At 41.6% G+C, this 11,693-nt stretch overlaps 1 protein-coding gene across 1 annotated transcript in view; it reads left to right on the top strand.

Annotated features, from left to right (window-relative positions):
• Window positions 1-598: 598 nt before the first annotated feature.
• PALM2AKAP2 (PALM2 and AKAP2 fusion) overlaps window positions 599-11,693 on the top strand; it is a 506,606-nt gene continuing 495,511 nt past the window's right edge. The window contains 1 exon segment of the mRNA XM_032240316.1: window positions 599-671. Within this exon segment, the coding sequence (XP_032096207.1) occupies window positions 667-671 (5 nt within the window). The 5' untranslated portion in view covers window positions 599-666.

Consider the following 11,693-nt stretch of genomic DNA (forward strand, 5'->3'; position numbering starts at 1 on the left):
GGCGTGGGGTTGCCAAGGTGGTGAAACGCCGCATTAAGGTACCGCAAGACAGCTGGAGTTTTGCTTGGCAAACTCACAGGGATCTCGCCGGGCCGGCACAATGGCGTTTCCGAACCCGTACCCAGCCCACTGGGGGAAGTCCTTGCTGTTAGCAGAGGCCAGACGCTTCTTGCAACTTCTAAGCGGTGAGAGCTGCCACCTTGCCAATGACTCACTCGTTTCCCTACGCCCTCTGGGCTGTGCCACCCGCCACAGCCGCACTGCTCCCCCTCCCACCCTTCTCCCCAGGCTCCGCGCTGCGCTGCCAATCCCAAGGGAGCCGCCGGTGCACCTGGCGCCTCGGGCGCGCGGCACTGCGCGCTGGTGGCCACCTCACCCGACCCCAGCTGCCAGCGCCCTCCCTCCCCGAAACCCTTAAGTGGAGCTGCTTGTCTAGCGCCCAGCGAACAACATTATCCAATTGCTTCCCGTTTTATTCGCAGGCTGGGAGCTGAGAGAGCCTGAGCATTCACTTTCAACCCTCCAGGGAAGGAGGGGGTGCGGGCTGGGAGGGGAGACGGTTCCCAGCTCCACCTCGCGCGCGGCGCGGCCAGAGCGCTCCGCTCCGGCAGAGGCAAGCAGCGCCGGTGAGCCCCGCAGCAGCGCGCCCGGCCGCCGAGCCCAGCCATGGAGTGAGTATCCCCGCGCCTCGCCGCCGGCTGCCCGCCTCTCGGCATGTTGCCATGGTGACCGCGGCGGCAGGCAGATCCCGCTCGGGTCCGCGTCCAGGATGGGTGTTTAATTTCAGCCCCATGTGTACGCCTGGTGTTTCTATAGCAGCCGCCGCAGCGGCAGGAGGCAAGGGGTAGGATCCCCGGGTTGCGCGGTTTTCGCGGCTGCCCCTTGGCCAGCAGGGCCTGGGGGGCGAGTGAGGGAAGTAGATGATGTTGCAAAGGACGGAGGCACGTTCTAGGCTTTACAGTCCCTGCCCCAAGCTTCCGCTTATCGGGGAGTTGACCGCGATAGCCATGACTTCCGATTCCTAACCATGTCAGCATTATTGGACTGCAGTTAAAAAAGAGGGAGGGGGGTCACTGCGGATCGGAAGCAAACGCGGTTCGGTGTGAAGCGTGCAATGGAAGGATGATGAGTTAGTGGGTAATATGAGCCAGGGCTGCAATGTCCTGGCTACTAGAAACCATCAGAAGACTCCAAAAGAATGGATTTGTTCCTGGGGTATTGGAGAAATAAGACAGAAACATACCGGCGGCAGCCCAGAGTGGAATTACAACGTTTGGCACCGTGGGCACGGCATGGAGGGGTGGGGAAGAGAAGGCATGGAGACCAGAGAGGCGTTAACCAGAAAAGGCATACTAAAGGGCTCTGGTTGTGGGTCTGGTCTAGGGTTGCTCTATTCTCCGTGTTTGCATCCCTGCATTGCTTTTTGGACACTCTCTCGAGCTGCTGCCGCAGCAGGGCCACTCTGACGGGCAGTAGCCAGCCATTCCAAGGAAGGGTCATTTTTGGAGGCAGCTATTAGATCCTGCTCACTTGGTCAGCTTCTCCTTTCCTGTTCTCTTCCCACGCTACTCCTTGACATTGAGGCTGTCTGAAATTATATTTCAAGTTAGAGATAAAGTCATGTTTTCAGACATCAGGACTTTTGTGCCAAACCCAGGAAACCCTAGATGCAGCCTTTATCACTCTGCATATTTGATTGTGTAGATGCAATTTAATCCTAAGAAGGCTGCTGAAGCAGAAGCAAGAGATGGTGTGGCATTGTAGGAGTCAGGAGTCGTGGATTTCAGGCCCCACCTAGCCTGATACTGGTGTTATTGACTTCCTACTCAGTAATTTAATGTCTCTGAGCCTCAGTTTCCCTATCTCTGCAATGAAAACAAAGATGTTCCTTACTCACTTTGAAGCATTATTGAGAGGATCATGTAATATTTGTATCTCTTCCAAAGGGCTTTGTAAATTGTAAGATACATACAAATTTAAGAAACTAGTGTCATGATGAAGAGCTGGGCTCTGGAGTCAGCTTGGCTAGTTTGAGCCTTCTGACACTTGCTGAATGACGTTAATCTCTCTGGACCTCATTTTCCCCATCTGGAAAATGGGAATAATAGTAACTATTCTGTGTACTTCTTGTGAACATAAAAGAAGTTAATACATATAAGTTCATACATATACATAAGGTTTTTATACAGAACAGAGCCTGGCATAAAGTAAGCTCAATAAATATCTGTTATCTATGAATATTATCTATTATTAGGTTGATGCAATAGTAATTGCAGTTTTTGGCATTACTTTCAATGGCAAAATTACTGTTGCACCAACCTAATACTGCAGTCTACAGCATTTAGTGGGGTCTCAGGTCTTGGATTAGCACCAAGCTATTTTTTTTTTTTTTTTAGAGAGGGTCTCACTCTGTCTCCCAGGCTGCTGGAATGCAGTGCTGCTATTGTGGCTCACTGAAGTGTTGACCTCCTGGGCTCAAACAATCCTCCCACCTCAGCCTCCTAATGGGACTAGGGGCATGCACAACCATGAAATTAGCACAACCAGCTAATTTTTATTTTTTGGTAGAGATGGGGTTGTCCTATGTTTCTCAGGCTAGTCTTGAACTCCTGGACTCGAGCAATCCTCCTGCCTCAGCCTCCCAAGGTGCTGGGATTATAGGTGAGAGCCACTACACCCAGTCTTTTTTTTTTTAAATTTATGAAGAAATACATGGTGTGATGGTTCATGCCTGTAATCTCAGTGCTTTGAAGATAGAGGTGGGAGGATGTCTTGATGAGCCCAGGAATTCGAGGCTGCCCTGAGCTGTAATTGCACCACTGCACTAGGTGATACAGCAAAACGTAATCTCAAAAAAAGGAAGGAAGGAAGGAAGAAGGGAAGAAAAGAAAGAAAGGGAAAGATAATGCCTGAAGGGCAATTGAGAATAACATAATTCCCAAGACACTATTACAGCTGTGAGAACCAGCAAGAAGCCCACAGCAGGCTTGGGTATACAGAACAGACTCGACCTAATGCGCACTTCATTCTTGTTTCTCACTGTCATTTTCTTAGACATGGAGACTGTCCTTGACAAGAGACTCAACATAGATGTAGTCATCTCAGTGGGTAGGGCTAAACGACGGCCTGGTTGTTTGCCAGGGCAGCAACTTTCATCTTTATGCTCTCAAATGAGTAATCTAATATTTGATGTATTCCTCCTAGACTTGGCACTTGGGTGCTCAATCAGCATACAGGATTGATAAGTTTACAAAGGTCCTCAGCTGTTTCCCACATTTCCTCTCATTTCCCCCAGTTAAGGTTTCATTCCAGGTGCGCTAACCTCACACCTGGAACTCCTTGTGAACAAAGACCTTCTTCATCACATTCTTCTCCCTCCACAGGATCAAAATTGCTGCCTCAATCAGCCTCCTTCTCCCTAATCAACTTGGCCTCAGCTTTCCCATTGCCAAGTGACATTCTGAAGTTCTCACCTCCTGGTTAACCTTCCCAATTTCCAAATCTGTTTTCTGCCCTACTTCCTTTGCTTCCTCAATGCAGGCCGTTATGCAGAAATACTTGAGACTGGGTAATTTATAAAGAAAATCGTTTTAATTGGCTGATGATTCTGCTGGCTGTATAAGAAGTGTGGTACAGGAGTCACCTCAGCTCCTGGTGAAGCTTCAGGAAGCTTTCATTCATGAAGACAAGTGGAGCAGGAGCCTGGCAAGTCATACAGTAGGAGAGGGAGCAAGAGCAAGGGAGGTGTCACAGACTTTAAAAAACCAGGTCTCAGGAGAACTCACTACTGCAAGAACAGCACCAAGGCTCCACCCCCAGATTCCACCCCCAGGGGCCAAATACCTCCCACTAGGCCCCGTACAAGACTAGGGATTACATCTCAATGTGAGATCTGGAGGGGAAATCCAATCTACATCACTTAATATAATTAGCTTTTTCATTCTCTCTTTTTTCCTTTTAGAATATTACCTTTTCCTGTCTCACCTTGGGTCTCACAACATTTCTCTTGTGCCAAATACTGACCCTTCCCTTCAATCTAAACATTTTTCAAATTTCATCCCAGGTAGGAAAGCCCACTTTGAATGTGAGTGAAATAGGGACTCCATTCCCCTTACTTACTCTAACCAACTTATAAACATTTATTACAAGAGGGAAGAAAATTCACTTATGTTGTATTTTAATTTAACCAACAAATGTTTGTTGAGATTAGTACTGGTCAACAAAACAGTCGTGATTCTGATTGTCTGATGAGTGATAGATGTTAAATCAGTAAACACAGGTGTGTGTATACTGATTGGATTTCTTCTCAGAAAAAGGGTTTTTCTTTTCTATCACATTGTCAGGCTACACATTTTCTGAGCTTTTAAGCTTACTTCCCTTATAAAACTGAATGTCTTTAAAAGCACCAAAATTACCTCTTGAAGGCTTTGCTGCTTATAAATTTCTTCTGCCAGATATCATAAATCATCTCTCTCAAGTTCAAAGTTCTGCAAATCTTTAGGGCAAGGGCAAAATGCTCCCAGTTTCTTCACTAAAACATAACAAGAGTCACCTTTGGTCCAGTTCCCAACAAATTCCTCGTTTCCATCTAAGATCACCATAGCCTGGATTTCATTGTCCATATCATTACCAGCATTTTGGTCAAAGCCATTCAACAAGTCTCTAGGTAGTTCCAAACTTTACCACATTTTCCAGTCTTCTTCTGAGCTCTCCAGACTGTTTCAACCTCTGTGTGTTACGCAGTTGAAAAGTTCCACATTTCCAAATATTATTTAACAGTGCCCCACTCTACTGGTACCAATTTTATTAGTCCATTTTCATGCTGCTGATAAAGACATACCTAACACTGGGAAATTTACAAAGGAAAGAGGTTTAATGGTGAACTCATAGTTCCATGTGACTGAGAAAACATCACAATCATGGTGAAAGGCAAAGAGGAGCAAGTCACATCTTACATGGATGACAGCAGGCAAAAAGCATGTGCAGAGGAACTTCCATTTTAAAAGCCACCAGATCTCATGAGACCCATTCACTGTCATGAGATCAGCACAGGAAAAGCCTGCCCTCATGATTCAGTCATCTCCCACCAGGTCCTTTCCATAGCACATGGGAATTGTGGGAGCTACAAGATGAGATTTGGATGGGGACACAGAGCTAAACCCTAACACCAAGGTTGCCAATTTAAAATGAAACTTAGTGAAAATCAGGATATACAGTTATTTTTTTTTCACAAGCATTATTGGTTTTAGTAAAATAAGAGCTTCTTAGTTTAAATAAGAAAAAAAAAAAAAACACAGCCATAAAAGAGAATGAAATCATGTCCTTTGCAGCAACATTGATGGAGCTGGATACCATTATCCTAAGTGAGCTAACTCAAACAGAAAACCAAATATTACATGTTCTCATTTATAAGTGAGGGCTAAATAATGTTTACACATGAACATGTAGATGAAAATAATAGACACTGGGGACCTCAAAACAGGGTAGGGTGGGATGGGACAGGGGTTGAAAAATTATCTATTGGGTATAGTGTTCACTGTTTGGGAAATGGGTACATTGGAAGCCAAGTCCCCAATGGTATGCAATATACCTACGTAACAAACTTACATGTGTACCCCCTGAATCTAAAATAAAATTTACAAAAGGTCTGTCTTGGAAAAGAAGAAGGTTCTAATTTCTACCTTAAGAGACTAGAAGAGCAAACTAAATCCAAAGTAAGCAGAAAAAGAAATAAAAGAAAGAAAAAAATCAAGGTAATAAACAAGAAAAGAGGGTACTAACTGATCAAAGTTAAAATTTCTCTTAGTGAAGTGCTCTGTACTGGATGTGTAGAGCAGAGAAGACCTACTGGAAAACCAGAAGGTGGGATTGGTGTCATGTTCTGTACCATGTCAGTATTCATGTGTGGCACATGAAACATTAGGCATGGCAGGTACTTGCTGCCCTCTTTGGTAGGTTGGATATGAGATCCAAGTGTTTGCAGGAATGCACTTTTTAACACCTGCAGTTACTAATTTGATATCACACCTATAGATTTTGACTCATACTTCTCTGGAACTGTCTTCAAAACAGTATGGGATCAAAAAGACACAAAAAACATAACATGAGAACTCTTTAAGTTGTTGCCATCCCTGTAAACCCTGGGGCTCTGACAATGTGGGTGGCAGCCTCGGACCAGAAGTGACATTCCCCATCACCAGTCAGATGCCTGTTCTCACATGGACTTAGGTTTATAGAATCCACAGGTGATCATAAAACATCAGAAGTTTGATTTTGCAAATGAACAAATCTAGGTTCATGAAAGAATAAGTTTGGTAGGGTCACTGAGTTACAGATAACTTCAGATTCATAACATATGCCTTCATTCATTCATTGAGTAACTCATTTAGTTAGCAAATATTTAGTGAATGTTTTCTATGTAGAAAGCACTGTGATAGGTACTTGGGATAAATAGCAAAGAAAACATGCCTTACCCTGTCTTCAAGGAGCTTATGGTTTAGTCTATGTGTGACTATGGATACTTTGTGAGGTTGAACTATTTTTCTTGCTAAATCAGTCTTCTGATGACACAAAATGTGGCATTTTGTATTCTCAGCATACAAATATGGCATTTAATAAATATGTTTAGAAATGTGTAAGACTTTTAGAAGTTAATTTCTGTGATGAAAGTAATGTATGCTTTTTAAAACAATTCAAATATTGTAGAAGTTTATGAAGTAAATCTCTCCATTTTCCATTCTTTCCCTTATATCTATTCCTAGAGGTGGTTACCATGAACACTTGGGAAAAACTCTTTCCAGATATTTTCCATGCAAACATCATAGAGTTGGAAACACATACTTATATATATAGGTTTAAATATTTCTTTTACATAAATGAAATCATACCACATATGTTGTTCTGAAGCTTGCTTTTTCCATTTCATATATTCTGCATACTTTTACATATCAATATATGTCAGCGTGTGTAGCTTGGTGGTAGAGCACTTGCTTTGAATATCAATATATGCATCTACTTCATTCGCTTTTGTAAAATTGCTTAGTATTTACTTTTGAAATATCATTAACCAGTTCTTTTTGATGGAGATTTAGACTTGTTCCCACTCTTTGCTATTATTTTCAATGCTACGATGAACATTCTTGTCTGCCTTGCAAATGAACCTGCATACAATTTCCTAGAAATGAAATTGCTGGGTGAGTGAATATGCACATCATAAACTTTGCTAGATATTGCCCAGGTGCTTCCAAAAGTGTTGTATCACTTACATTGCCATCCATCATGTTTGAGAGCCCCCATTTCCCCAAACCCTTGACAACTCTAGCCACGTTATATATTTGTATTTGAATATTTATGTTTGACTAGTCTAACCTGATATACATCATCAGTGTCACTGGTCATGGTCTGTGCTTTATTTGTCATTTTCTCAGAGAGCCCTAGTAAGTTACAAGGTGCAAACATTCAGAAGATAATGAAAATCACTTACAAAGACAAAGCTTAAAGTATCTTACTGACTTTTAAAAGGGATCAAGTGATTGTTTTACAGATTGTCAAATTTAGACTTTATTGATAGATTTCTTACTCTTAAAGTTGAGGAAATAAGCACACATCACTTAGCCCTTCTTTCACCGTTGTTTGCAGCTATAGTGTGATATGGTGTGGCTTTGTGTCCCTACACACATCTCATCTCGAGCTGTAATCCCATGTGTTCAGGAAGGTACCTGGTGGAAGGTGACTGGATTATGGGGGTGGTTTCCCCCATGCTGTTCTCTTGAGAGTGAGCGAGTTCTCACAAGATCTGATAGTTTAAAAGTGGCAGTTTCCCCTGCTCTTTCTCTCTCTCCTGCTGCCATGGAAGACATGGCTGCTTCCCCTTCAGCCGTGATTGTAAGTTTTCTAAGGCCTCTCCAGCCATGAAGAACTGTTAGTCAATAAAACCTCTTTGTTTATAAATTACCTAATCTCAGGTAGTATCTTTATAGCAGTGTGAAAATGGACTAATACATAGTGTTGGTTTTATATTTTCAAAAGATTTTAGCATTTGCGAATTTGAACATAATTCCCTTAGTTCATTCAATTAACAGATTCTTTTTGAGTGCCCTTTTCATCCTAGGGACTGCACCAAGCACAGAGAATACAGCAGTAAACTGTCAAAGAGACAAAGGAACTTACATTGTACTAGACAAGACAGACTATATATGTATGTGTGTGTGTGTATCTATATCTATATCTATCTATCTATCTATACACACACATACATATATATATTTTGTCAGGCAGCAATAAAAATAAGCACATTAGGAGACTGGAGTGATGGGAAGTTTATTTTTGATAGCATCATCAGGGAACAGGTTTCTGAAGTGGTGAGTTTGGATCAAAACTTGAGCAAGGTGAGAGGGTGAGACATGCAGAAGAAGGAAGAGCAGCTGCAAAGGTCCGGAGGCAGGGCCATGCTTTGTGGGCTGAGTGTTAGTCTTGGATCTAAATGCAGTCAGATCACCACCAGCCTTTTCATCAATGACATTCTCTTTCTTGAGCATCTTAGGTTGATTGAGTGTTTGGTTAAAAGGGTTTGTTTCCAAACAGGGCCCAAGTGTGTTAAATTCTAAATGTCTTTTGGTTGTTTCTATGAACAAACAAGTTGAATGTGTATAAAATTATAGAATTATGCTTTTGCCCCTCATAATTTTGTAAGATGTCATTCTGTTGTATTCTGGCATTGGCCCTTGCTCTGGAAAAGTCTGAGGCTAGATTGACTATTTTTTCTTTGTAGATGGCTTGCCCCCTCCCATCCCTCTTACTCCTGCATTTTTTTTTTTTTTTTTTTGGCTTTGATGCCAATCAAGTTATTTTTAAACATTGAAAGTTTGGTAACTTCTCTTTGATATTTCTCACTGTAAGTCACTGTGTTGGTTTTTTTTTTTTTCTTTCTGGAAAATGGTAATTCCTTTGATCTGAAGATTCATATTTTCCTTTATTTTTTTGTAAAGATATTTTCCTTGTGGCTTTCAATTGAAGAATCTATGTGATCTGTTATCTACTACAGGGACATCTGTTACCCATTGCCCTCCATAAGTATTATTTCTGAATTTTTTTCATTTTTTCCCTGATGTTCCCATGTGTTTCCTTACATTTAAAAGTCTGTCATGTAGATAGTTGACTCTCTTTTTAAGCAACAGTTTCTAAGTAGGGTTCACTTCTGAAATGGTTTTATGATTATCTTAAATTATTTTCTTATTTGGCTAGCTTATTTTGGACTTTTTAAAATAAAAGTTCATGTATTCAATTTTTTGCATGTACAGAAAATAATTTATCAGAAAATTTTCTGTATTTCTTGTGCTATTTTTCTGAAATGTATTTATCTGCCATTTGTTGGTAAATCTTTCCTTTTTGTAAAAATAAAAGCTATGCATATAGAATCTATGGATGTTAATGGCTTTGCATTTATTATCCATTCTCGAGTAGAAGTAATTCTATCCGAACCTACTATTTGCCCAAGAATAGGTAGAGTGGATGGAGACAGTGATTTGGGGAAGACATTAGCTTTAGATTGGATATTTTGTCTCATAAAAAATTCTTCCAATTCTGCAATGTCTTCTGTTCAAAAAAGTTGTGTAGTGAGTGAGCATATCACTCAGACAGATCACATATCCCAGCTTACTGAGTGTGAGTTGGGGGAGGGTAGACAGATAGTTGGTGCTTTACCACTACTTGTTGACTTGGTTCAGCATTTATGAAAAGAATGGCAGGGAAAAGGTAATTGTTCTTTTCCTTCTATTTTCCTACATCTCTTGCCTCCAGATGATTCCTCCATGTTAAGGTTTTCAGTTTTAGAGTTTTGCAGATAGTAAAAATGAAGGATTCACATAGTACTGCCATCGGGGTCACGTTCTCCATCAGCTCGTTCTGGTAGAGAACCAGCCCCTTTGCACAGATGTCCCCCACTTTTTGCCAGTCCTCACCACCTAACATTGGGCTTCTCTGTACTCTCTCCTTACTTAGAGAGAAATCTGAAAGCCAGTTAAGATCTGTAGAGGAATATATCACCTTTTAGAGTTATCCACTGATTTAATAAAAATTATACACTGGCAGACAATTTTTATAGCCTGTGATATGAGAATTGTAGCTCTTTGCTAGTTTCATAGTGGATCAATTTATTTATTTATTTTTATTTGCTTTTTAGAGATGAAGTCTTGCTCTGTCATCTGGGCTGGAGCACAGTGACACAATCATAGCTCACTGCAGCCTTGACTTCCTGGGCTCAAGAGATCTTCTTGCCTCAGGGTCCCAAGTAACTGGGACTATAGGCACACACCATCATGGCTGGTTAATTTTTAAATTATTCTCGTTTTTAGTAGAGACAGTCTCTCACTATGTTGTCCAAGTTGGTCTCAAATTCCTGGCCTTAAGTAATCCTCCCACTTCAGCCTCCCAAAGTGCTGGGATTACAGATGTGAGCCACCATAACCTAGCCTCACAGTAGATAAAATTTTCTTTCCAATTTTTCCTTCTTTTAGTGCATTTCAGCAGCTTTGAGAGAGATACAGAGAAGACTTTACCATGTCTTTGAGTGAATGATATCAATGAATCTTGTGTTTCTATGAAAATAATATTAGGAACTACCAGATGTCATTGTCATTAATGAATCTGTTGTTATATATCTTTGTTCTCTCTCAATTCTTAGGAATGTATATAACAAAAAATAGAGTTTATGAATAAGATTATAAATACTTTGTAGTGGAAGTATTTTGGAAAGGGTGTACCTGGCGATGTTCTCAATCTCATCCTTCAAATTCATTTTCTATCCTCCCCCGCCATGTGCCTCATGAGGCTGGGCTTTGTGCCCTATGAGGCTGACCTCTATGGACTCCCTCAGCTTGCCTGTCTTACTCTTTGGCTTCCTGTTGATTTGGATCAATGGAAGGCACCAGCAGGAGAACCACAGATGGGAGAAGAGTGAGGTCAGTGTACGGTTTAATTTATGGTTTCTCTTCCTACAGGGCAGTGGGTTGGCCAGGGCATCTTTCCTCTTTGAAGGCTGCAGCAGCCCCTCCTACAGCTATAGCTACAGCTGTCTCCCACTGCTGATAGCCACTTCCTTCCTTTGCTCCTCTGGGACTTGATGTTGCAATGGCTCCCCTCTTTACTTTGTTAGTCCCTGGGTGCTTCACCATCACTGTGGGTTACTGTCAACTCTGCCTTTGCCTTTGTAAAGCAGTCTCTTTATTAAGCTCACTTCAGTTATCCAGTTGGAGTATGCCATCTGCTTTCAACTGGATCCTAGCTCACACAGTATGCGAAGGACAGAAGCACTGGAAGTCTTACGATAACCCTTCTTATTACTGGGATGAAACCTGGTGATTTCTCTCTGTTCATACATTCTTGTCATTGGACCTCAAGGCTCTAATATAGGGAAGAGAGTTGAGTGTTGTTATGTGCATATTCAAATGTTTAAGAAGGAGACACTCCTATTCCAGATAGCGAATTGGTAATTTACTTACCATTGAAAATGTCGTTTTCTTAAATAATAAAAATTCCCCAAATTTGATGCCTCAGCGGGAAGATCAATCTCAGTTATGAGTAGGCGTAATCAAAATTTTATCTTATTTAAATAAATGAAATCACCGGGCGCAGTGGCTTACACCTGTAATCCCAGCACTTTGGGAGGCTGAGGAAGGCAGATCATGAGATTGAGA

This window comes from Sapajus apella, unplaced genomic scaffold, assembly GCF_009761245.1.
Source record: "Sapajus apella isolate SASKATOON/1434 unplaced genomic scaffold, GSC_monkey_1.0 scaffold46, whole genome shotgun sequence".
NCBI classification, from domain to species: domain Eukaryota; kingdom Metazoa; phylum Chordata; class Mammalia; order Primates; family Cebidae; genus Sapajus; species Sapajus apella.